General features: G+C 35.8%; 1 protein-coding gene across 1 annotated transcript in view; it reads left to right on the forward strand.

Moving 5' to 3' along the window:
* The first annotated feature begins 113 nt into the window (after positions 1-113).
* Positions 114-27,937, forward strand: part of NCAPG (non-SMC condensin I complex, subunit G) — a 44,082-nt gene continuing 16,258 nt past the window's right edge. Inside the window, exons 1-14 of the mRNA XM_008588270.1 lie at positions 114-224; positions 1,217-1,420; positions 2,127-2,355; positions 5,912-6,057; positions 6,330-6,414; positions 7,563-7,755; positions 8,283-8,432; positions 12,432-12,572; positions 13,102-13,225; positions 14,450-14,539; positions 14,852-15,031; positions 17,306-17,416; positions 20,148-20,267; positions 27,266-27,490. Coding sequence (XP_008586492.1) covers positions 114-224; positions 1,217-1,420; positions 2,127-2,355; positions 5,912-6,057; positions 6,330-6,414; positions 7,563-7,755; positions 8,283-8,432; positions 12,432-12,572; positions 13,102-13,225; positions 14,450-14,539; positions 14,852-15,031; positions 17,306-17,416; positions 20,148-20,267; positions 27,266-27,490 — 2,109 coding nt within the window. The remainder of the gene's footprint in view (positions 225-1,216; positions 1,421-2,126; positions 2,356-5,911; positions 6,058-6,329; positions 6,415-7,562; positions 7,756-8,282; positions 8,433-12,431; positions 12,573-13,101; positions 13,226-14,449; positions 14,540-14,851; positions 15,032-17,305; positions 17,417-20,147; positions 20,268-27,265; positions 27,491-27,937) is intronic.

Raw genomic sequence — 27,937 nt, forward strand, 5'->3', positions numbered from 1 at the left:
CGCCCTGTGCGCTCCGAGGCCGGCTCGGGGGAGTCTGAGGAGACTTTGGAGTAGTCCGTTAGGGGCGCTGGGATTGTCTGCATCCGAGCGCGGGCAGGGCTCGTCCCGGCGCCATGGGAGCGGAGAAGAGGCTGCTGCCCATTAAGGAGGCCGTTCGCCTGGCGCAGCAGCCGCACCAGAACCAGGCGAAGCTGGTGGTGGCGCTGAGCCGCACCTACGGCACGGTAAGCGCGGCCGGCCCCGCGGCCCCCGGCCTCGGCCGCCGCCCCTCGCCCTCCCTTGGCGCAGCCTCACCCAGAGGCCTCCCGTGGCCTCCGTGCTCGGCGCACCGCTATCCAACCTTGTTTACCTTCGCGAGCTGCTTCAGAGAGACCTGAGGTTCGGGGACTTCAGGCGACTTGCCCGAGGTCGCCCAGGCCCACGTCAGAATGACCCCGAAGCCCAGGCGCTGTTCCCACCGGGCCCAGCCTTTGCTTTTTGGCGTCTATACTCCTATCCCCTTTCCCTTCCGGAAGCCCCCGGGGCGACGCGGACGGTTAACCTTAGTCTGAACTTGGAGAGAGGCGTTTACGAGCACCGAGGCGACCATGCACCAAGTTTTGGGCCGCACTGTGGATCCTGAACGTGGTGGTTCAGTGGTGGTTGTCCCTCGGGTCACAGCAGAAAAGCCTACTGTCAAACTATCCTAACCTACTACCACGGTTAAATTGAATCCAGTAATGAAACGTCACATCGTTAGGACCTGGCTCTTCCCATTCCTGTAAATACTGTTTGAGTGGAGCGATGGGAAGAATAGGACGATAAATTTGGGGAGGAGAAATTATCTTGAGGTCCAAGAAAAATTGTAAGTAGAGATAACAGGGCTTTGAGGATATGAGATAGGATGTCAACGTTATATCAAAAAGAAATTGCTGTATGATAGAAAGGCCTAAAATGATAGTCAGTGTTGATTTTTGGGCAGTGTATGAAGAAGCATATTTTTGCTAAATTCATAGTAAAGCCATATCGAGAATTTAAGGGTTTTGAAAAAAAATCGAAAGAATCTTCATTCTCAGAATTCATGTTTGTGTACTCTCGGGGAGAAGCAAACTATAACCTGGAGAAAAGATTTTAGTTTGTATGAGTTATGGCTAATGAGTTCAGCAGCCTTAGGATAATGTTGGGAATGAAGGATTTTTATCAGTGCAGTTTATTAAAGGTTTCTTTTGTCTTTCAGATGGATGATAAAACAGTTTTTCATGAGGAGTTCGTTCATTACTTGAAATATGCTATGGTGGTCTATAAACGTGAACCAGCTGTGGAGAGGGTTATAGAATTTGCAGCAAAGTTTGTTACTTCCTTTCACCAATCACATATGGAAGATGATGAGGAAGAGGAAGATGGTGGCATTTTAAATTATCTGTTTACTTTTCTTTTAAAGGTACTATGATAACTAGCACTTTGGGGAAGCACTAAGAAAAATTTTGCCGTATTAAAAGGGCCACGGGAGTTTTAGACAATGAAATATCTGGTAATTGAGAAAATGTCTGTAAATGAGTATCTTTTTTTTTCTTCCTTTTAGTCTTTTTTTCATGACCGGTAACGGGATCGCAACCCTCGGTGTCGAGCCCGCACTGCGCTCAACCAGTGAGCGGACCGGTCTCTATATGGGATCCGAACCCTCGGCGGGAGCGCCACTGCACTCCCAAGCGCCACACTACCGAGTGCGCCACTGGGCCGGCCCTAAATGAGTATCTTTTATAGGAAATATAGAACTATCATTAAAATTAAAAGGTGGATGTTAAAAATAATTCAAGCATTAAATTTTTAATGATCTCTCTAAACCAGTTCTCACATGTTTGTTTTAAATGACTTCTCTGTTTTAGAAGTAAAGGAAGAGTTCCTACAAAAAGGAATATGCTCTTGTAACAGCGAATACTTCTTTCAGACTGTTTTTCAGACTGTTTTTTGAGACAGTATAAAGTATGTATTTAGTATGCATATAGTATGCAAGGTAGCATTATAGTTTCTTTGCAAGTAATGAATTACTGTTGTAACTTACTGAATTCTGAACATAGTTCAAATGGTACTGATTATTTAGGAATGGTATGTGACTATGAATAAATTTTGATTTGTTTCTGTTTTAGTCTCACGAAGCAAACAGCAATGCAGTGAGATTTAGAGTGTGCCAGCTCATAAACAAGCTTTTGGGAAGTATGCCAGAAAATGCCCAGATTGATGATGATTTGTTTGATAAAATTAATGAAGCCATGCTTATCAGACTGAAAGATAAGATTCCAAACGTGAGAATACAAGCAGTGCTGGCTCTTTCACGTCTTCAGGATCCCAAGGATGATGAATGTCCAGTGGCTAATGGTATGTGGAGCTACCTAAATATTTTTGTTTTATTAAATTGTCAGTAGTTCAAATTTTTTTATTCTGAGCTATATATATGGAAGAGTGTTATAATGTATATTTGATTCAAATAATAAAAATACTCAAGTAACAACCACTCAACTTAAAAAAATAGAACATCATTAGTACCTTTCAAGCCTGCCTTGTGTCCCATCCCAATTGCATCTCTCTCCTTAAGAGATAACTATTGTCCTGAATTTTGGGTTAATTATTCTCTCACTTTTTAAAAATTCTAGTTAAATAACTTAATTACGTGTCTGTCTTAATGTTGTTTTGCCTATCATTTTATGTAAATCATACTATATTTTTCCTCTGAAAATTATTTCTAGCCCTAACATTCACCCATATTGACAGATTTATTTTTTTACTGCATTATATCATTTTGTTGTATGAATTTAACAGTTTATCATTTCTAATGTTAATGTACCCTCTATTTGTTTTCAAGTATTATGCCTTTAAAAAGTGTTGTTATGAACTTTCTTATACATGGCTTCTGGTGCACAGGTTAAAGAGTCTTTCTAGGGTATATACCTCAGGTGGACCAGTTGGGATATATGTGGGTTCAGCTTTATTATAAAGGTACAAATGCTCTACAAGACGATTTACCAATTGATATTACCAATAACAATGAATAAAAGTATTCATTGGTCCATATCCTCTCCAGTGTTTGATATTACCAGATTATAACATTTGATGGTATGTATGGTATATGTCATTGTTATGCATCTTTTCATATATTTAGCAGCCAATTATATTCTGTATAATGCCTGTTAATGTGTTTTGCCCATTTTTCTATTGTGCTTTTAATTCAAAAATCAATTGATTTATTGCAGTTTTTTTATATACTCTTGAAAGAAATGCTTGGGTTATATGAATTGTACATATAGGACTCCTTGAGGATTTGTTGAAAGGCGGGTCTTGTGAATTCCCACAGTTTTTGTTTGTCTGGGAAAGATACTATTTCTCCTTCATTCCTGAAGGATAGCTTTGCTGGATATAGTATTCTTGGTTGGCAGTTATTTTCTTTTAGCACTTTAAATATATCATCCCACCCTCTCCTGGCCTGTAGTGTTTCTTTTGGAAAGTCCGCTGTTAGCCTGATGGAGATTTCCTTATAGGTGACTGGTCGCTTTTTTCTTGCTGGTTTTAGAATTCTTTGTTTGTCTTTTACTTTTGGCAATTTGACTATAATGTGTCTCAGGGAGGTCCTTTTTGTGTTGAATCTGTTTGGGGATCTTTGAACTTCTTGGATCTGGGAAATAGCTTCTTGGATCTGGAAATGTCTCTCCCAGTACTTGGGAAGTTTTTGGCTATTATTTCATTAAATTAGGTTTTCAATGCTTTTTCCTTTCTCTTCCCCTCCTGGCACACCCATATGGGCGTGGATGTTTATATGATTAAGGTCAGATAGATCTCTTAGGCTTTTTTCATTTTTTAAAATTTCTTTTTCTTTTTTTTGGTCCAACTGTTAATTTTTTTAAAAAAGCTTGTCTATTTCAGAAATTTTCCTCCTTTTGTTCTAGCCTGCTGCTTATGCTCTTGGTTGTATTTTTTATTTCATTGAACGAATCCTTCAGTTCCAGAATTTCTGCTTGGTTCTTTTTTTATTGTTTCTGTCTCTTTGTTGAATTTCCCATAAATATCCTGGATCGTTCTTTTGACTTCATTGTGATTTCTATCGACTTTTTCTTGCATCATGTTGAGTTTCCTTAATATTGCCATTTGGGATTCCTCTTCAGGTGTTTCGCCAGTTTCCTGTTGTTTGGGGTCTGGTATTGTAAATTGTAGTTTTCTTTTGAGGGAGTCATGTTTCGCTGTTTTTTTCATGCGTCTCATTTCTGGGTCGATGTCTAGTGGTGTAGTCACTTTTAATTTTTGGAGTGGTTTTTGAGGGGAGAGACTCTTACCTGTAGAAGTATTCTATATTGATAGTTGGGTTGGTCATTGTAGATTTGATTCTGGGTGAGCACAGTAGTAAGTGCTGGCTCATTCTCCACACCTTTGCTGCTGGTGTGGGCAGGCTGCTGTGTTAGGGGGGACTCGGAGCTTCCAGGGAAAGTGGGTGTGGATCTAGGTGACTTGCATTCCCCCCCAAGCCCTATGCTCTCTGCTGGTGTTGGTGGGCTTCCTGCATCAGGCAGACATCTGAGCTCCCAGGGAAGGAGGGCATGGATCCAAGCAGCCAGCATGCTCCCCCACCGTTCATTGGCATGGACAGTTCCCCTATGTCATTTGGGACTGTGAGCTCCTGGGGAAGGAGGGTGTGGATCCAGGTGATTAGTGCAAGGGACTGGCTCAGTCCCTGCTTGCTGTCCACTGGGGCTGGGGGGTGGTGGGTGCGTAGAATCAGGTGGGGCTCTGAGCTCCTGGGGGAAAGGAGGGCATGTATCTAGGCAGCTGGCACACTCCCCCACACTCTTTGCTGGGGTGTGAAGGACCGCTGGTTTGTCAGGACTCTGAGCTCTCCCAGCTCTTATCCCAAAATGGTAATGTCCAGCAGTGCCCTGGGACCGAGGGGTTGAGGGTGACTCCGTGTGTAGTTCCCCTCTGGAAAAATACAGTCGTGTGGGCTCTTAGCCACTCCACACACTGCACTCACTGTCCGCAAGGGATGTGTCATTACTTTTCAGCCTGATTTGCAGGTGTCTGTGCCCGCCCCACTACCTACCATGTCCCAACAGTGCAGGGTTTCTCCAATCTCCGCACTGCTCTTCCTGCTTTAGATGGATCATTGTTTCACTCTCTTTGAGGTATCTTTTGTTGAGTAGAATTTTAATGTCAAAATTATCCATCTCTGCCATTATGATTAGCACCTTTTATCTTTTATTTAAGAAGTCTTTATGCCTAGGGTCAGAAAAATAGTCATACTTCACCTTTCCATATGTGCCTGGGTATATTTTGGCTACTCTTCTGTTTCACTGTTCTCTTTGTCCCTATTACCAGTTTTATAATTTTGATAACTCACAGTGGTTGATATTTTTTGGTTTTAAAAGATACACCCAATAATACTGTGTAAAATATATGTTTGATAGTTAACATGTACTCCAACTTTCTTAGCTGGAGAAGATGTGAGAAGTACAGGTGAATAAATATATTTAAGTACAAGAAATGGGTTTTGTTTCAATGAGTAAAACTTAGTTATTTCTTTTTAGGACTCATTAAAAAATCAAAATAATGGTCCTTTATAAAGTCATATCAGTTTAAAATAAACTGCTGCTATACTAAACTTTCTCCTAAATATTGAAGAGTAGCAAAGGCATAATCATAGTGATGGATTCTCTTTGACTTTTAGGGCTGTTTTCAGTTTTACACTTAATGCCCAGTACATTGACTAATTCCTCATTCTGTCCTTAGAAGGGAAGTTGGCAGAAAAAAATCTTCAGCTAAAATTAAATGTGTAAGACTAAAAATTGGTATTTTTATCATTTTAAAGGCATTTAAAAATATCAGTGTGAGCTATTTTATGACTATAGTCAAATAATTTCTTTAGTACTAAAATGTGTTGCTTTATTTTTAGCATATGCTACTTTGATTGAAAATGATTCAAATCCAGAAGTTAGGCGGGCAGTGTTATCATGTATTGCACCATCAGCAAAGACTTTGCCAAAAATTGTAGGGCGTACCAAGGATGTGAAAGAAGCTGTCAGAAAGCTGGCTTATCAGGTAAGTCCAATATCATGTGTAGTCATATTCTTAAATTACAAGAAGCCATTTTTTAAAGATACTTTTTAAACATACTTGGCACATAATGCTTTCTACAATTGGGATTTTTATGGAAAGTATAGGTAATGTAGGTAGAATCTTATTGTATTAAATGTGTTATCAGATATTAATTTTTTGGAGGTTCTGGGTAATTTTCTAAGATGAAGGCAATATTACTAATTATGAAATCTATAAACTGTGTTTAATGATCATGTTTTTATTAACGTTTTAAGGTTTTAGCTGAAAAGGTTCACATGAGAGCCATGTCCATTGCTCAAAGAGTAATGCTCCTTCAACAAGGTCTTAATGACAGATCAGGTAAGATATACATCTTTATATACAAAACTTTTGTAGATTTTGAGGTCAGACTTAATAAGGTTTAGCAAATAAGCACTATAAGTTAGATCAATCATTCCCATAAATGTGGTGAAATTTATCTTAGTGTATTATATAGAAAACATTTCCTAGGGTTAAAGATCTTGGTATTTTGAAGGACAGAGATTATTTCGTTCAACCTTCCTGTGTTTTACAGATAGAGAAACTTATACTTAGGTCTATAAGTGGGATATTCATGTCCGAAGTGGGATAGGATCTCTTTCTGCCCTTTCTCTCTTCCTGTAAAAATATAATTGCTATTCTATCCCCTTTGTGTATTCCTTGATATGAATGTGTTTTTTGTGCATCAGAAACAACAGTTAGGAATGGTCAGACCAGTATAATTTTTCTAGGTTCCCCGACCCCCATCTGTTATTAAACTACAGAACCTGCTTATAGGAATGATATTTTTAAAATTTCCAACTTGCATGAGAAGGCCAAGATGGCTCCATTTTGCTGTAGCAAGAAAACCAACTTGAGTTTGAAAACATTGTTAGAGGACTAATGACTAGGATGACCTTAAAAGCTAAGAATAAGGTTTGTTCAGTGATATATGCTTGTATGATTTACTACTGCAAATAGCAATCGTGTAATAGGTGAAGTCAGACAACAAGTGAACTAATTGGTATTATATCTTCTGGAGTAACACCTGGAGCCTGTTGAACCCAGAGGAGAAGGAATGCAAAGATTTTTTTGTAGGCTGTTATAGTAGTTGGGTATTTGGTGCTGATTTTTATTATTATTTTTTTTGTCATTTTTGAGACCGGCCGCACCGCGCTCAGCCAGTGAGCACAGTGAGCACACCGGTCATCCCTATATAGGATCCAACCCGCGGCGGGAGCCCGGGTTGCGTGGATCCCGAGTGCGTGGCCCCTGATATTTATTTTGAAGTGAGCATCGCAGTGACTTTTGCAATATCATCATACTTTTTTCTTAAATATACTTTGTTTTGCCTCTTAATCTCTACCTTTTTGTACTGTAAATATCAACTTTGTTAACATTGATCTAACAAAAATTAATTAAAGCAAACAAAATACAGGAAATGGAAGCTAGAGGGAGCCTTTGTTCATGTGTTTCTAATGACTCAACAGATGCTGTGCAACAAGCAGTGCAGAAGCATCTTCTCCAGGGCTGGTTACGTTTCACTGAAGGAAATATCTTAGAGTTGCTTCATCGGTTGGATGTGGAAAATTCTTCTGAAGTGGCAGTCTCTGTTCTCAATGCCTTATTTTCAATGACTCCTCTCAATGAACTCGTGGGAATTTGTAAAAACAATGATGGCAGGTACATAAAGAATTCATTATTTGAAATGTAATACTGATAAACTTCTACAATTAAAATTAGTTTTTCCTCCCTATAACTTCAGGTTATATCAACAGCTTTATCTACTCCTCTTTTGTTTTATTTATTTTTTACACTGATGAGTATCTTTTTTCCTTGCTTTCCCCCAACCACGTGTAAGAATTCATTACTTTGTCATAGACTATCTACTTTATATGATATTAGCTATGTTTTTTTCCCCTCATTTTATTACTTCAGTCTTTGCATTAGCCTACCTTGAGAAAATCCAACAACATGCAGCCCTATTGTGTGCTTGCTTATTTAATTCTCTTTTATTGTTTTAAGTTTCTTCATTCCTTTTTGTGTGAATAAGTTAATGACTTTGTAATTAAAAAGATGGTGTTTATAAATCAAATCTGCTTTTTATTCACAGTTTTGTACTCAGTTGAATTTTTTACCTGGATATAAAGATCGTGCTTTTTCTTATTCTCAGATCATGCTTTCTCTTATTCTCTTCCTTTTAAATGAAGGAAATTGATTCCAGTGGAAACGTTAACTCCTGAAATTGCTTTGTATTGGCGTGCCTTTTGTGAATATTTGAAATCAAAAGGAGATGAAGGTGAAGAATTTTTAGAGCAGATTTTGCCAGAGCCTGTAGTATATGCAGAGTATTTACTGAGGTAAAATTTTTTATTTTTGTTCTGACTGTGCTTTTGCTGCTGCATTAGTCAACCCCCTTTCTCAAAGTCATGCTTGATTGGCAATAAGTTAAAAACCCTCTTTTGGGGATAATAGGGATAAATAGGTATGTGCATTCAGTCTTTGTGAAGAATATGCTGGTCAGTATACTGAAAAAGCAAAGTCAATGTTTCGAATCCTCTCCTTAAAACTGTTAAGAAATGATTATGAACATTTCTCCATAAAGTTGATAATGATGATGTGTTACCTTTTAAAATCGATTGGCAAACTTTTTCTAAGTGCCAGATAGTAAATATTTTAGGGCCTATGGGCCATACTGTGTCTGTCATAATGACTCACCTCTACCATGGTAGTACAAAAGCAGCTGAAGACTGTGCAAGTGATTGAGTGTGGCTGTTTTCTGATAAAACTTTTGTTGACTTTTATGGACACTAAAATTTGAATTTCATGTGACATTCTTCTGTAACAAAATCCTTTTTTTGATTTTTTAAAAAAATGTTATGACCACTTAAAAATGTAAAAATTCTTAACTTGCATGCTGTACTAAAAACTGGTAGCAGGCTAGATTTGGTGCATGAGCTGTAGTTTTCCAGCTCATGTGGTAGACCTTGTGGCCAGTTTTATTATTAATTAAAAATTTAACTATCTGCTTTTTATTTTAAAGTTTTTTCAAAATATACCTTTTTCTTTTTTTTTTTAAGATGACCGGTAAGGGGATCTTAACCCTTGACTTGGTGTTGTCAGCACCACGCTCACCCAGTGAGCAAACCGGCCATCCCTATATAGGATCCGAACCCACGGCCTTCGTGGTGTCAGCACCGCACTCTACCGAGTGAGCCATGGGGCCGGCCTAAAATATACCTTTTTCTTAAATTATTTAGATTAGTATAATTGTTGTCAAGTTCAAATACAGAAGAATATAGAATAAAAATGTGGAATTCCCTCTTTTATTTAATTCCCCAATCCCGTCGATGTCCTTAGAGTTAACAACTAAACAGTTTGGGGTGCATACTTTCAAACCTCTTTCTCTGCATTTACATACACTTTTTAAAATGCATACATAGGTTTCTTTTTTAAAACATAGCTTACTATGCGTACTGTTTCCTGATTTTTTTTTAACTTTTGATACCTGAGATCATTATTTGTTGGTGCATATAAATCTATTATAGTCTTTAACAGCATATCATTTCATAGTATGGTGATAACATTTAATTTATTCCTCCATTGATGGACATTTAGGGTATTTTTGGTTTTCACTGATAAAAACAAATGTGTGTTAAATTTCCTTGTACGTTTTTATGTACATTTGGGATTTTGTGTGGTTAATTCTCAATAATAGAATTGCTGAGCCAAAGGTTAAATATATTTTGATAGATATTGGTGTGCTGATTTTTAACTTTATGCTTTTGATACATTTTTTAAAATATAGTATGAATTATAGTCCTGAATTCTCTTTGTAAAAAATACAGTTCTCTGTTTATAATGGTCCCATGTATAAGTTAGGGAGCAAAGCTATGAATGCCTTTGAATTCCCCATGCAAAATCCTGAACCTGGGATAAATATCTCAAATGTGAGCCACTATGGAAACTTATAGCTTGAACCTATATTAACATCCTGAAAAACGTGTGTGACTCTACTAAGTGTTTTTTTTTTTTTTTTTTTGTCTTTTGTCTTTTTCCGTGTCCGGCAACGAATCGCAACCCTCAGTGTCGCCCCCGTACCGGACCGGGGACCGGCAACGGGATCGCAACCCTCGGGGTCGCTCCCGCACCTCGCTCAGCCAGTGAGCGGGAACCGGTCCATATGTGGGATCCGAACCCTCCGGCGGGAGCGCCGCCACGCTTCCCAAGCGGCGCACTTATCCAGTGCGCCAACGGGCCGGCCCCTCTACTAAGTGTTTTAATACAATTATTTCAGGCTTTGACATTTAAGTAGAGTATTCATTATAATGATGCTTGGAATCATCGTTAATGTTGTGATGTTGAAATGTTTCCAAAAGGAATGAGCTTGAGGTAAAGTTTAATAATATATATAATATAAAAGTAATATGCTTATAGAAGATAGGGAAAATATAAGACAATAAGAGGAAGTGTTAAATATTTAAATGGCATAAAGGGATGGGGGGGCCTCTCCTTAAGGATTGCTTCAGAAATTGATTAATTCTTAGTTCCTGGTAATTGACATGTAAAAAGCTTGGTTACTCCTGGCTCTAAGAGGTCAGGGATTCTTAACATTTCCTTGCTTGAGCTTGTGAATTTCGAAGTAAGTAAATTTAACCTAACCAACTTATTTTCTTCAGTTATAAAAAAGGTAAACTTAAAATCTTATTTTAAGGATTGGTGAAAGAATATTTAAGAAATAGAATGATTTTCTTTTTGCATCAGCATCACTAGATAGGATTAGTTTCTCAGATACAGAAGCAAAATTAAATTGAAAAATTGTATCCTGATAATCTCAGGAATATATTTTCAGGCATTTTATATATTTCAGGTAGAAGATGAAGTGACTAAGAACTCTGATATGAAACAATTTCCTTTTAACTGAGTTCACATAAAGCGAGAGATCAGGGGTATTAAAGAAGACTTATCAAATTAGAGTAAGTAAAAGGGACACCAATAAAATTTTTAGAAAGGCTACCTTAAGTATAAATTTTTGGAAAGAGCCTTAATAAAAGACTTTCTTGAGTGGTCTGTTTATTATAATGAATCTGTTTTAAAATGGTTAAAGAGAAAATTTCATGGTAATTAAAATTGGTGGGTCTGTTTTAAGTTATATTTATGCAGTTAATAATCTATTAATGAAACAGCTATTTGAATTTACTTAAAAAAAAATACCCTCCGTCATGATGCTATTCATTGTGCTAAAATGAGTGGAGAAGTAGGGAGAGAACCGAATATGAGTATAAGTGAAGGTCTTTTTAGCCTGTCAGAAAACAGTAACTCTACTGATCTATTGATTTGGATAATTATCAGTCATGTAGTTTTCCTTTAGTTTCCTGCTAGAACCCAAAGGGTGGCTGATGTCTTAAAGATCCTAATCACACGGCCAGAGATATATGAGCTGTTATTAACTCTTGGATATCACTTTATAATAGATAGGAGTCTACTTATTCATCATACATTGTTCTGCAGTTTCTATAACTTGATTTTTGTTGACATTTTAAAAATGACATATTTTTCACCAGGATTGTTTTTCATATTACTTCCAACCTAAAGGTACCTAGTTGTCTAGGCTGAAACCCTTAATTCTGCTTTTAAGTAGCTTTTTTGTTGCTGCTGTTCCACTTAAGGAAGACCTTTGTGGTAGGCTATTGAATATTAATTTTTGGTGAGGGTTGTAAAAAAACAAAAAACTTTAATTTGGGCAATGATAATAAGAATAAAAGGTGGTCGATGATGCTTGTTAAGTAGCACCTGCACTAAAACAAAAACAATACAGAGATTAGTAGGATCCCTAAGAAAGGAAAATACACATTTGTGGAATTGTCCATATTTTTCTGATTTTTTTAAAAAGGTTAATTGTATTCATGAGTTCTGTGCATAATTACCAGTATTATTATTACTATTATTTTAAACAAAAGAATGATAGTTAATTAGGTATAATTAGGCTAGATCTTTATGACTAATTGAATTTTTGGACAAATGATTCAGAACTTTATAATTGGGAGAATGCTAGTGACATTGAAATAATTAGTTATCAATTTGAGAGAGACATAAATATGTACCTTTTGAAAATTTCTTGTAGAAAATTTGAATCATTAATGAAAATACATTTTCCAATAGATTCATCAGTAAGGCTGTTTGCAAAAGTTTAGGAAAATTGCATAGAATTTACCTGTAGACCAAATTAGTGTTACATGATATAAACATCCATCTATTTGGACTAACTGAAAAAGACCCTTTTCTGACCTGATGGTGGGAATCAATTCCTGTTTGATATTTCTTAACAGATTTTACTTTATTAATTTTGCTTGTTTTAGTTACATCCAGAGCATTCCAGTTGTTAATGAAGAACAGAGAGATGATTTTTCCTATATTGGAAATTTGATGACAAAAGAGTTCATAGGTCAGCAATTGATTCTAATTATCAAGTCTTTGGATACCAATGAAGAAGGGGGAAGGTATGTCTAAATCTTAACACTTGTTCTAACTTGCTCTTCTGATTTCCTATTGAAATACAGTGTTGTTACAATGTGACTAAATGTATTTACTCCTAGCACTCTAAAGTGCTATAAAAAGTTTTCTTTCCCTTTTCCTCTTGTGTACATTTTCTCATATTTGTATTTTTTTCTAGTTTAATTTCTTCAGAATAAATTGATAAAATTGCAGTTTTCTGATTAAAAATCTCTGTATTATAGAGAAGGCTAGTAGCACTATCTAAAAGGTGTGATTCATTTCTGGTATTTTGTCATTTTATTATGTTAATTTATTAAAGATCGTTGGGGTGGTTTATAAAACTTATTTTTTTGGCAGAGTATTAATTTTTGACTTTAGTCTGTACCTGTGGATTTTTGTACCTATAGTGATAAACATGAATGAAGGAACTGAGATAAATATAATTAAGTCTACAGAGTAGGTGAAATGTTAGAGATAAAATGTGTTCTACTGTCATAATGGTATTTAAATTAAAATAGTTGTTTTTGACTACAGAAAACGACTGCTGGCTATTTTACAAGAGATTCTTACTCTCCCCACAACCCCAATATCCCTAGTTTCTTTTCTTGTTGAGCGGCTACTCCACATCATTATAGATGATAATAAGAGAACACAAATTGTAAGTAATTTTTCGTATTGTTGATAAAGTTGAGACATTTTGGTCAATGACATTGAAGATTATGTTTTCTCTTTAGAACTTTTTGTTTTGTCTTCGTGTTAGTTTTGTCTCTCTTAACAAGTTTTAAATTTCTTAAAAATCAATCTGTCTCGTACACACACGTATGCATGTGTTTTTGAAATATCACTCTCCTCTTATTGGCATACCTATTATTTGCACTGAGTCAATTTGAAATGGAGCAGGTTTGGGAGGAGGTGACAAGTGGAAAGTGGGATAAGGTTTTGTCCGTGAAGTACTGAGCACTAGAGTGTTTGAGAGCTAGTTCAAGTCATATATACCTGGATTTAAATCTCTGACATTTTCTGGTTTTGTGACTTTGGGCAAGTTATTTAGCCTTTTTACTTGTCTGCAAAATAAGAATAACAGTGGAACTTACCTTTCATTGTTCAGTGAGATAATGTTTATAAAGTGCTTGGTAAATACAGAAATAAATGTTATCTATTATACTATTTCCAGAAGTGTTAATTTTTTTTTCTGGGGCAGCCAAAAGAGACAGATCTGTGTAATTTTTTAAGTAAAATTTTATAATTTGAGTTGTAGGTTAATTCTGAAGTCAGATCTTCTAGCCTTTTCTTATATATCACAAGTTATACGTGCATTGCTTCTATAACACCCCCAGCTAGTGGTTATTCAGCATCTGCTTAAGTACTGTTATTTGAAATTCAGCTCTTTCCTGAATCAGCCAACTCCAATGCCCAGTGGCTCTGAAAGGAAAGTCCTTGTTTATGCTCTCATTATTTATGCACTGTGTACCCAAAGGAAGAATAAAAGGATATTTCATTTTTCTATATTTAACTCCTACATAGCTGAACAAGGGAGGATTTGAGGTTTTTAGGCAGAGAATTTTAGTTTATAGTGTCTAATCTTGTGCACCATAATTCATTTTTCTGCTTTTCAAACAATCTATATGATGGATATTTTATCTTTAACATCTTTATGCCTATTTACCTTCCCTTCAAATAATTTCACAGTTTTTAGCCCAAGGTATTTGATCTTTTTTCCTAAAATTATTTAGCAAACAGAATCTGTCCTAATTTTACCTGTACATTTTGCTCTATTTTTCAGTAGATGGTGGATATTACTTGGAGTTTTATGAGCCGTTTGATATCATTAGCTGGTATAGCTTATATATTAAATAAAATACTCTGAATTATAACTTAACAGGTTACAGAAATTATCTCAGAGATTCGAGCACCCATTGTTACTGTTGGTGTTAATAATGATCCAGCTGAAGCAAGAAAGAAAGAACTCAAGGTAAGTCTCTTCTAAATTAAAGAGGTGCTTGAGTATAATGTAGTTGTGCAAGCTTATTATTTCTTCTTGCTGTATAGTTTTGAATTATCACAAAATCAAATTATTGATTAAATAGTAAGTTATGAAAGTATCTAAAATGTTACCAGATTACGTCAATCTGACAGATTTGCAAATCTCTTCAGGAAGATTACAACTTTGCATATTTCTGACTCTGCTTAAATTCTTGGTTGTTGAGATATTATCTGAGTTTGCTACAGATTTTCATATTAACAGTTTTTGCTTAGTGTTGAAACAAACTATATCTTTCCTTAGATGGCTGAAATAAAAGTTAAACTTATTGAAACAAAAGAAGCTTTGGAAAATTGCATAACCTTACAGGATTTTAATAAGGCATCAGAATTGAAAGAAGAAATAAAAGCATTAGAAAATGCCAAAATAAGCCTATTGAAAGAGACAGAGCAACTCGAAATTAAAGAAGTCCACATAGAAAAGGTATAATTTTTTTAATACTAAGTCTCAGCTATTATTAATCATGTCAACTAAACCTTATTTTCCTTAACTCATAAAAACTGCAGAATATATTCACTTTGGAGGGATTTATAACAGCAGCATGAATTAAAATGAAAGGTTTTTCCCTCCAGTTCTTTTCTGTTTTTGGACTTTGAAAAGCCTTATAACTTTAATTATTGTAGGTAGGACTTTATTTGCTCCCTTTTTGTGCTAATCCCTGGAATCTGAAATCATTCTCCCTTGCAAGTGGTTTACTTCTGAGTTTTGTTTTTGTTTTTTGTCTTGAATGGTTTAAAAAAGGAAAATGAATCCATCTTTCCCTTATTTGTGAAAGACCCATGACCTTTCTACTGCAAAGGAAAGAATTTCTATAGTAACCATACCACCATATGTGTGTTTTTTGAAGCTTAATTACTCTTATATTATTAGAAAAAGCTAAGCAGCTTTGTTATTTTTATTGAAATACTAAACTTATATATCTAGTAACATTTAAAACTTACTTTTCAGCAGTCTTTTTTTTTTAACTTAGTTGTTTGATAAATTAGTCTCTTAGATGAATTCTTTCTTTCCTCATGCATTTATTTTAACATAAGATAGAATGGTATTGATCAATATATTTGATATTAACTTTAATTCATATCTTTAAGGATCTTACCTTTTGTAGTAAACATCATTTATTACTGTATTTTTGGTTTGGGAAGTGCTGATTAGAGTATTCTCATAAAAAGAATGCTGAATAGGAAAGAGTTTACTGTCTAGGAGAGTTTCATAGTTATGTCTTTGACCTCTCTGGCCACTTCAGCATGCCACCTTCCCAGTGAGTATGCCTGAATTTTATTTTCATATCTAGTTGTTTCTTTTATTTGACAAAGTTCATGGATCATTATAGGCTATTAACTTGGGGAAGCAAATTTTAAAGCAGAAACTGAAAATTATTATAATCTGAAAAATGACAAACTGCAGGTCCAAATTAGGAAAATATTAGCAAAGATGGTCTATCATAATTAATATCATCTCTTGAATTTGACTTGCTTTGACCATTTAGGTGTGCATTTGTCCTGTTTGAGGACTATAAATCTATTATAGTACAATTACAGCATAGCATAATAGATGCTATGGACAAGGATGTATAGAGGTTTTATGGAGAGAGATCTAACCCAGATAGAGTGTTGTTGGCTTTCCAAGAGGAAAAAAATGTTTTAGCCTGATATTTAAATAAGAAAAGTAATGTAATCTAACAGTTAGAGGATGCGTTTTCTGTGGTAGTCACTGCTTCAAGCACTTCTCAAGTGTGAATTCATTCAACTCGCACTATAACCCTGTGAGGTTGATATTGTTATTGCCTTCATTTTATAAAGGGCAAGTAACTTGTCCAAAGTCACACAGATAGTAAATGATAGAGGCAGGTTCAAACCTAAGCAGTGGCTATAGATTTGTGCTTTAACATGCTCTGTGCTGTCTCTCCTCTATGAATTAAGGGAATTATAGACAGATGGAACCACATTTGTGATGGCCAGAAGTTAAAGAGTGCCTGTTGTGTTTTAAAACTTCAGGTCCATATGAATAGAAAATTAAAGGAGAGAGGTAAGAGATAAAACTGGGGGAAAATTAAGGGCTAGGTAAAAGGCTTTGTATGAGCAATATTAGAGAATTTGTGCCTCACTCAAGGATGATGGTAAACCACTAATATTTTAAGTGGTAGGATGACTCTTATGTCTTAGAAAGATTATGAGAGTGGTAAGAGCCTAGACAGGGATGATAGTTGGGAGACTGTTGCCGTAATGTAGGCTTGAGATGATGGCAGCCTGAGCAAGGAAATGATGGTGGATATAGAAGGAAGTGATGGATTTGAGAAGTCTTTAAGAATTAGTAACAGGGATGAGAGGAAGTCAAAATTGTATCCTAGGTCTTTTAGTTTGAACAGTTTGATAAATGGTGGTGACAAAAATAGAAAGCACAGGAGGAGGAGAGATTTGGATAATGAGTTAGTTCCCTTTTGGACATGCAAGTTCACAGATCCTGTGAAATGTCCAAGAGGAGATGTCTTGTAGTAGATATGTACATGAATATGAAATTTAGAAAATAGCTGGGCTAGCTCATAGATGATAAATGAAGTCGTATGGCCAGATAAGGTCACCTAGGGAGTGTGTAACGAAGTGACAATGTGCCCTAGACAGATAACCTGATAAAGCAAACATTTAAGGGATAGGCAGAAGAGTTTCCTCCTAATAATGAATATTTTATCTTTCATTTTAGAATGATGCTGAAACACTACAGAAGTGTCTTATTTTGTGCTATGAACTGTTGAAGCAAATGTCCATTTCAACAGGTATAGGTGCAACCATGAATGGGATCATTGAATCTTTGGTATGTTGGTGGCCTTTGAAGTTTTATTTTAGCCCACTCCTCCCTCATTTTATAAGTAGTATGTTCCTTAGGTTCAAAAGAATGTAACGATTACTGTTTTAAACATCTGATTAAGTGGTTAAAAATATATATATAGTGGCCACTTTACATTGTGAAAATTAAATAAGGTAATGCATGTAAAGGACCTGGCACATAAGTTATCATTATTCTCTTAAAAGATTTGAAAAAATTGCTTTATACTGGAAAGAGATGCAGAATATCTTTATTTGAAAAGTAAGGGGAGGTACTGAAATACATAGGAATACAGTCATGTGCTGCATAATGACATTTTGGTCAATGACAGACCACATGTACAACAGTGGTTGGAGCAATAGTCTATACCATATAGCTTAGGTATGTAGAAAGCTATACTAGGTTTGTGTAAGTACACTCTGTGATGTTTGCACAACAGTGAAATTGCCTAATGATGCATTTCTCAGAACATATCCTTGTCATTAAGTGACTCATGACTGTAAGTACTGGAATCTATTTTTTTCTTTTTGGTGGCTGGCTGGAACAGGGATTGAACACTGGACCTTGGCATTATCAACACCATGCTCTAACCAACTGAGCTAACCAGCCAGCCTCAAGTACTGGAATCTTGCTTTATAGACAGACTATGAGAAGGTTACATTGTGGGCCCTGTGAAAGGAATTTGTTTACAATTATAGTTAAAGGGCTTTTAAAGTAATCTTTCATAGGTGATCCCCATTGTTTTGCCCATAGGGACATAAGTATTTTTTGATGGAAATATAATGCAAATCATGTAATTTTACATTTTCTAGTAGCTACATTTAAAAAAGTAAAAAGAAATGGGTGAAATTAATTTTAATATATTAAAATATGTTGAATGTATCCAAATACATTTGGATATATCCAATATATCTAAAATATTATTTTATCATTCACTCAGTATTAAAATTATTGAGATATTTTACATTCTGTTTTTCATGTTAAGTCTTGTAGGATATTTCAATCTGGACTAATCACATTGTTTAGTAGCCACATGTGGCTAGTGGGTACAGTATTAGACAGTGAAGAGTATATATATATGCCGAGCTCTTAAAGGGTTCTCCCAAAACTGTATACTTGAGATTAGTGAGAAATAACCAATGAATGTGATCTGAAATCTAATTCCTTTGGTTGTCATGAGTTTCTAAATACAGTAAAGAAAACCAGTTTATAACAGTCTAGAGCTTCTGATTTAAAAACTAGATCCTACTCAACCATTAGAGTTTAGTTTTATTTTGAGAAGCAAATATCTTTAGTGAAAAGTGATGCTTTAGTTATAAATTATTCATTTAGCAAACTTAAAAAAATTTTTTATTTTTAACATTGTTTACTTGTACATATTTGTGGGGTACAGTGTGTTGTTTCAATACATGCATGTACTGTACAATGAATCACTTAGGGTGGATAGCATAGTTTTGTACCTGTTAGTCCACCACTTCTCTCCCTTACCCCACTCCCTTCCTGGCCTCTGGTAACCATTATTCTACTCTCTACTTCTATAAGAACTATTTGTTTTTGGTTTTTTGTAGTTTTCAAACATGAATGAGATCATGTAGTATTTGTCTTTCTGTGCCTGACTTATTCAGAAAATATTTATTGAATGTCTGTCATATACTAAATGCTGGAAATAGAGTATACATGGTACACAAAACAGATATAGACTGCACTCATGGATCTTCTGGTCAAATGAGGTTAACATCAAATAAGTGGAAGCTTATGCCATTGATACTTTCTATGAAGAAGAGCTATATGGTCACATGTGAACTTATAATAGCAGGATTTCACCTTTTAATGGAAGGCGACCCTGATCTGATATTTGAGTAGACATTAACTATGTGAAAAAGGGAGGGAAGAATGAAGAATGTTCAGTGTGGTAGCTACTACCGACATGTGGCAATTAAAAACTAGTCCAAGTGGAGATATGCTGTAAGAGTAAAAATACGTGGGGTTTCAAAGACTTAGTGCAAACAACAGAATGTAAGTTATTTCATTAATATAAATTTTTGTGTTGATTACATATTGCAGTGATAATATTTGATTATATTAGGTTAAGTAAAATATGTGGGGGTCTTCAAAAATTCATGGAAAGGTTCATATTATCTTTTAATTCTATTTTTCCACGAACTTTTTGAGGTACCCTCATATATTGAAATTAGTTTTATCTGTTTCCTTTTACTTTAATATGGCTACGAGAAAATTTTAAATGACATATATAGTTCCTGTTTGTGGTTTCCATTATATTTCTGTTGGACAGCACTGAATAGGGGGCATCAGAAACAGACCAGTTAAACAAACTAAGAACAAGAGTGGTAGCATGGTATAAGATGAAACTGTAAAAGACTACACAATGGGGGATAGTATTATGTCATGTCACGGAGTTTTATCTTGTTCTGTGAGTATTGGGAAGCCATTAAAGCAGTTGTAGTAGGTGGAGGGGAGGTGTCTCATGATCAGACTGTTTTAAGAAGATTACTCTGGCTATATTTTGTTTTAGCAGTTTAATATTTACCTTTTTTTAAAAAAATTGAAAATGACTTCTTTGAGTTAATATACAATATGGAAATAAAGTAGATATAAAATATGAAGTCATATGGAAGTTATCATTTTGACCATGTTTTTGGTACACTTTTATAAATTTCTTACCCTGGTCAAAATTATTTTAATTTCTAATTTACTTTAGATTCTTCCTGGAATAATAAGTGTTCATCCTGTAGTAAGAAATCTGGCTGTTTTATGCTTGGGATGCTGTGGACTACAGAATCAAGATTTTGCAAGTAAACACTTTGTATTACTATTGCAGGTAGGACCTATATTGTGACAGTATCTTGATTGTATTTCCTGAGATGCTCTGTATCTGTAGTGATAGTGCTATTATAGTACTTTGAATTTGTGTGTTCTGGGGCTTTTTGATGATGATGATGATTATGGATAATCTTTAGAGACTCAGTTTTTATCTTTTGATTTCTTATTAAAACATCTGTAGAAAAAAGATGAAATGCCAGTTATTTAAGATGAGGTATGGCAAATATCTACTGAGTATATGTTATACATGAGCACTGTTCTAGGCTTAGAAAAAATAAGGTAGGTAGGTAGTAGGGGGGAAAAAAAGGGGGAAAAGTTGTTGTCCTAATGGAGCTTATATTCCAGGAGGGGAAACACACATCAAACAATAAGTATGCCAAATAGAGAAAAAGAAATCAGAGAAGGGGGGATAAGGAATGGCAAGAGGGAAAGGGAGCTCTTTGGTTGAGAAAGGGCCTCACTAATTGACATTTGAGCCAATATCAGAGGCAAGTGAGAGAGTGAACCATGTGAATGTTTGGGTTTCCAAGGAGAGGGAAGGACAGAGGAAGAGGCCCTGGCGTAGGATTTTGGTGTGTTCAAGGAGCAGGAGGACCAATAGCTATGAAAGAGCGAAGGGGAAAATAATAGGAAAAACGATTTGAAGGCAGCAGGATGTCCATGACTTTTAGGAAATTACAGAGTATAAAGCTGTCAGCTTTCCCTGTGAATGAGATGGGAAGGAATTGGAGGGCTCTGAGTAGAAGACTGTTACGATCTGACTGGGTAAAGTGTTTGTGTAGACCAGGGAGGGTTGGCAAACCTTCTCTGTAAAGGGCCAGGGAATAAATATTTTAGACTTTGTGCATCATATGGTCTGTTCCAACTACTCAGCTCTGCTGTTGTAGTGTGAAAACAGCCGTGGATGATACATAAATGATGAGGGTAACTGTAGTCCAATAAAACTTTATTTATGGACACTGAAATTTGAATTTCATATAATTTTCACATGTAATAAAATATTTTTTTTAACCATTTGAAAATGTAAAATTATTCTTAACTTTCAGTCTGTACAAACAGGTGGTAGACTGGATTTGGCCCATTTGCAGATCCCTAGTATTAACTGTATGGGTACAAATATGGAATGAGGAGGGTATTTAATAATCCAGGAAACAGATAGTGATGGCTTGGAACAGATCATGGTTATTGGGGTTGTGTAAAGGGTGATATTCTAAGTTTGAAGATAAAGTCTATAGGATTTGCTGATTGATCTGTTGTGGCATGTGAGAGAAAGAGGTCAAAGATAACTAAGGATTTTGGCCAAAATAACTGGAAGGATGAAATTGCCCTTTTCTATGATAGGGAAAGCAGAAGAGCAGTTTTTATGGCAAGTGAATGAAATGAGCTCAGTGTTGGATATGGCAAGTTTGAGGTACAAGTGGATATGAATAGTCATTTATGTGTGTTTGTTGTATAGGGGAGAGTTCCAGGCTGTTAAGATGAATCTGGAAGTCTTTATTCATTGGTAGTATCCAGTAGTATCTAATGCCTAGAGACTAGATGTTATCTGAGGAATGAGTGTAGACTGAGAACAGATCTCTCTTGGGCTCAGGGAGCATTTAAATGTGAAGGGAGATAAAGAGGAACTAGTAGCAACTGAGGTGAAGTAGACAATACTGTGAATTCCTAGAAGGCAAATGAAGATAATATTTCAAAGAGGAGAGAATGTCTAGTGCTGCTGACAGGCTGATGAGGATTCACTATTGACCATTTCTGGCAAGTAAAAAAGTGTTTGGTGACTTTTACAAGAGTAGTTTATGTGGAGGGTGAAACCTGAATGGAGTGGGCTGAAGAGATAATTATGGGAGAGGAATTAGAGACAGCCAGTATAGACCACTCTTTCAAGGTTTTTTGTTTGTTTGTTTTTCTGTTTGGAGTAACAGAAATTGGGTGGTAGCAAGAAGAGTATGAGGTTAAAAGAGGAGCTTTTTTGATTTTAAATTTTTTAAGACAGAAAATTATAGCATGTATGTATAAGGAGAATAACCTAGTTAAAAGAGAAAAAGGGTAATACTGGAGAGGGGGTAGTTGCTGGAGTCATATTCCTGAGTGGGCAAGAGGTGATGGAGTACTTTTGACTTTTTTTTTTTTTTTTTTCCTTTTTGTCTTTTTCCGTGTCCGGCAACGGATCGCAACCCTCAGTGTTGCCCCTGTACCGGACCGGGACCGGCAACGGGATTGCAACCCTCGGCGTTGCTCCCGCGTCCCGCTCAGCCAGTGAGCGGGAACCAGTCTGTATGTGGGATCCGAACCCTCGGCGGGAGCACCGCCGCGCTTCCCAAGCGGCGCACTACAGCAGTGCGCCACCGGGCCGGCCCCACTTTTGACTTTTAAACTCCTTGATTTTGGACATCTTTCTGTCTTTAACATTTGAATTTAGCTTAATTTGAAAAATGTACCTGTTCCACCTCCTTGATTTAAAAAGACAATGTGATTCATGTAGCCTCTGATGATGCTGATTGTAATGGGATTAAAAAGGCTGCAAGGAACTTTGGTGCATATTGCTTGCCAATGTGTAAATTAAGATAGCAAAGGAGAGCTTTGTGTGCCCATCTTGAAAATAAAATGTGACAACATGGATCATGATTTTCATGAAAATATCATTTTAAAATGTCAATAGTTGAATTTTCCCCAAACAAAACCGTTATCTTGAAACATCCTTTAATGTTGCTTGTAACATTGCCAAAAAAAGGTAATTAGATCTTAGGGAAATCATGTGTCCTGGAAATGGTCAAACTGGCTTGTGGCTTGTATCAAAGAAAGAAAATTAAAATCATATTTTTGTCAAAAACAATCCTCAGGAATTCCAGGGTTTTACTAATTTCCAGAAAGATCTTGGAAGATTTGGCAGCTGATCAATTCATTTTAATGTACAGTGATGAAATTCCTGATGCCTCCTTCTCTATATTAATTCCATGCTGTTATTGTCAAAGAAAAATTTCTATTATTGTGAGCCACATTTGGAAACATGAAATGTCAGTATTATCTTTAAAATGGTGAAAGGTTTCTTTTACAAATGAACTGGAAGAAAAATCTTGGTACTTTGTCCAGATTAATCATTTATAGTGCTTGGTTACACATAGGGCTATGCTCCAAGATGAAGAATGAATCTCCATGTGTTATAGAAAGTCATTACTTTTTACGTCAGCAGGGATTGGCATTAGTGGTTCTGCAAGTAATTCTGAAGGGAAGATATTTTCTTTTGTGAAATTTATTGGCTTTATAGGTACCCAGGAAATAAAATCATACATTTATCAGAGAAGTTTTGCCAAGAAATTAGAACAATAAATTCTCTACTTCCATTTTCTGGCTTTTGAGAAGATGAGTCTTGAAGTGCTAGATTGACCTTTGGTAGTTACTTTTTTCTTAAGTGGAAGAAAAATCTTATTAGGACATCTGATAGAAAAGAGTTCATTTATGGCTAGCTTTTAAGCAGGTTTTCTTGGCTCTAAAAATGAGGTAGAACATTCCTTAAGATACTCTTTATACTACTAGGAATGCTTCTGAAAAATTATATATTGTTGTACCCAAGTTGGAACTCTTATAGAGGAGATTGGAGATACATATTTACTATATAAATTTTCTAGGGCTGAGGCACGTCATTATTATTATTATTATTATTATTATTCTTATTCTTCTTATTATTATTATTATTATTATTATATTTTTTTGGCGGCTTGCTGGTTTGGGGATTTGGACCCTTGATCTTGGTGTTGTCAGTACACACTCACCAGGTGAGCTAACTGGCCAGCCCTTAGAACTCCTTGAAAGGACATTTAAGTTCACTTATCCTTTTAAATTGAAATATGGATTTATGGTCCTTTGCATTTTTGCTAATGTAATATCAATAAAGAATGTTTTGACCATTTCAGGTAGAAGATATGCAATATGAATTTAATGTTCAAGAGTGCTCTGGTGTAACCTCTCCTTTGTCACTTCTCTCCCCCTGGGTGATGGAGACGCAAAGGATTACTCAAAGCCCATTTCTTCTGAGCAGTGAGAAACCCCAAAGGCGTTAATTTCCAGGAACCCTCAAGAGGGAGGCATTCTTCCTCAGAAGATTAACCCTGAACTGGGGTTCTTTCTCAGTATTTATTCTCCAGGCCAGAAAGTTACAGGAAAGGAACATAGGTGGAGTTATGGCCAAGTATAGAGGCTTGTAACATCAGTGAAGTAACAAAGTGACATTCCATAATGCAATTAGTAAAAAGTTAAGTCGGTCCACCAACAAAAGTTTGTTCTTAGCAAATGCTTTCTTTCCCTATAGCAATTTCCTTAGCATATTTACATAACAATCAAGCAACTTTCTTAGACTATCAATCAGTGGTTTAACCTGTACCAAGGGCATCTGTCCTTGAGTCAGCAATTTTGCTGTGTTACAATTCTTTATCTACAACAGAGACTTTAGCCCAGGGAAATTTTCCTGTCTTTTACAAGCTTAGCATTTCTGTGTGTGATTTTAAAAAGTTAGGTTAAACCTGAAACTTCAGGGCTTTGGAGGCTAGGCCCTGTGAAATACATTTGCTTTATTAATGTTAGTGCTCTCTACACTCTGGAGCATTCTGGAATTATACAAACTCATCCCCTATTTGTCAAAGAGACCTGTAGGATCCTTGATGCTGTTTCCTATTTAATTTCCTGTAATGATCAGGAATTGTCAAAATCAAGTTGATGTGAAAGATAAATGATCTTCCTTATTGAGGCCATTCCACAATATTATGTTTTTTCAAATCAAACCAGTCAATAGCAACTTTGTTGCAGAATTAAAGTTTTAAAGAATTAAAGTGTACATTTTGTTTAAACAATGTCTATCTCTAAACATTTTTTCAGGGACTAGCTATTAATGTTTGAAGAGATAACTTTTTAAAAATAAATAAATTAAAAATGTGAATCATATCAGATTCAAATGCAGTAAAAAAAAATATGCGTGAAGTTTTGCCTATATTTTGTATATTATGCTAGGGTGGGATCTTTAGCTTTTACTAGGTTCCTCAAATGGGTCCATGATTAAAAGAAGTAAATCACTGAATAGATTCAATTTATCTTTATAAAGGTATTTTCAAGGTTATCATTGAGATTAGAGAAAAATATCTATCTTTTAGGGGGGATAAGAAATTTGCCTTTTTTATTTAAGCTTTAATAAAAATTGATGTAAGAAATGTATAAACAGTTATTAGAAAGGCATAAGAGGGAAATAATTTCATTTTAAAATCTACTTAAATGAGGATCCAACATTGAGAGCTATCCAGTCACAGATCAAGGAAAACCAAATTGCTGCTGAGAGAATAGCATGTTCAGAATTTGTATATTATGACAATATATTTTTATAATCATTTGGCTTTGGCAAATTTACAGGTAATGCCCTCAGAAAATTTATAATAGACATGTTCTTAAAAATTCCTTCAAAGTTTTGAAAATTTGAGCCATTTTTCTCAATTCCCTAATTTGACCAACATGTGATTTTTTTTTTCCTTTTTGTCTTTTTTACTGGCCAGTAACGGGATCACAACCCTTGGTGTCACGCCCGTACCACCGGCAGTGGGATCGCAACCCTCAGTGTTGTGCCCGCGCCACGCTCAGCCAGTGAGCGGGAACCGGTCACCACATGGGATCCGAACCCTCAGTGGGAGCGCCGCCGTGCTCCCAAGCGGTGCACTCTCCAGTGCGCCACCGGGCCGGCCCCGACCAACATGTGATTTTTATTCATTCTAAAGGCCAAGTTGTTTATCAATGACCAAAATTTAATTATGTTAAATTATATAGTAAATCTTTTATAGTAGAAATATTGAGCTTTGTATTTTTTTCCATGACTTTGAAATTTGGTATTATTTTTTAACTTAGGATAGATTCATACACACTTCTGGGTTTTATGGTTCACCTTCTTTTGTAAGGGAGCCCATTTGAAAACTGAATTCACTATTAATGAAATCTGAATTTATTTAGCTAAGAGAAAAATTTATCTTTAATGAAACTTGATAACCTAGAAGAGTACAGTCGTTCCTTAGTATCCACAGGGGATTGGTTCTAGAATCTCTGTGGATACCAAACTTTGCAAATGCTCAAATCCCTTATATAAAATGGCATAGTGTTTGCATATAACTTATGTACTTCCTTCTTTATACTTTAAATCACCTCTAGATTACTTATAACATCTAATACAATGTAAATGCTATGTGAATATTTGATATACTGTTTTTTTTTATATTTGTATTATTTTTCATTGTTTTTTTTCTCCCCAAACATTTTTGATCTGCCATTGGCGGAACCCTCGGATACGAAGGGGGCTGACTATAATGATGTTTTTTTTTTTTTTTTTTTTTTTTTCCTCCTTTTTGTCTTTTTTCGTGACCGGTAACGGGATCGCAACTGTCAGTGTCGCGCCCGTACCGCAACCGGAAACAGGATCGCAACCCTCGGTGTCACGGCCGCACTGTGCTCAACCAGTGAGCGGACTGGTCTCTATATGGGATCCGAACCCTCGGCGGGAGTGCCGCCGCACTCCCAAATGCCGCACTCTACCAAGTGCGCCACCGGGCCGGCCCTATAATGATGTTCTAACAAATGCTTTTTATCACTTAGAATGTAATGTTTTTACAGATGGGCCAAAACAATTTCAATGTATTGAATAGTTTTTCTGGATCTTAAAAAAAATAATAAAATGAAATTATATTTGAAGTTGTTCATTCTTTTTAAATAAAAGGAACAAATATTCCAGAAAGTATTTTGACTGTGAAGGTTAACTTTGTCTTAGAGAATATAGCTCTAAATGTAATGGTAAAGATAAATCGATATATTTTTTTAAATTAAAATTTTAATTATATTTTTGAAAAGTGATGTTTTCTATTTACTTGACACTGTCATTGAAATTTGATTAAAAATATGCATATTAATTTTGTGCAGGGTAAACAAAATAGTTTGCTGAATTTACTTGTTTTGGTGGGGGATGTCTCAATTTAGGTTTTGCAAATTGATGATGTCACAATAAAAATAAGTGCTTTGAAGGCTATCTTTGACCAACTGATGATGTTTGGGATTGAACCATTTAAAACTAAAAAAATCAAGGCTCTTCAATGTGATGGTGCAGAAATAAACAGTGATGATGAGCAAGAGTCAAAAGAAGTTGAAGAGACTGCTACAGCTAAGAACGTTCTGAAACTACTTTCTGATTTCCTAGATAGTGAGGTAAGAAATAATCCCAGTCCTATGATTGTGAAATGTCATTTTGGCACCTGTTATGGGTTAAACATGTCCCCTAAGAGTTCATGTATTGGGAACTTGACCTCTGTTTTATCAGTGTTAAGAGGATGGGAAATTCTATTATGGTAACTGAAAGGTGGGGCCTTTAAGAGGTAGAGTGTGAGGACCGTGCCCTATTGAATGGATTCATCTATTTATGGAGTAATAGGTTGATGGTTTATCATGGCGTGGTTCTGATGGCTTTATAAAGAGAGAAAGTGAGCAGGTTAGCTGTCTTGCTCAGCCCTTTCTTGCTATGTGATATACCTTGGCTGGAGAGGGACTCTGTAGAGAATTCCCACCAAAAAGAAGGCCCTCACCAGATGCATTCCCTGGATCATGGACTTCCAAGCTTCCAAAACTATAAGAAATAAATTTCATTTCTTCGTATAT

This window comes from Galeopterus variegatus, unplaced genomic scaffold (assembly GCF_000696425.1).
Source record: "Galeopterus variegatus unplaced genomic scaffold, G_variegatus-3.0.2 Scaffold123, whole genome shotgun sequence".
Classification (NCBI taxonomy): Eukaryota; Metazoa; Chordata; class Mammalia; order Dermoptera; family Cynocephalidae; genus Galeopterus; species Galeopterus variegatus.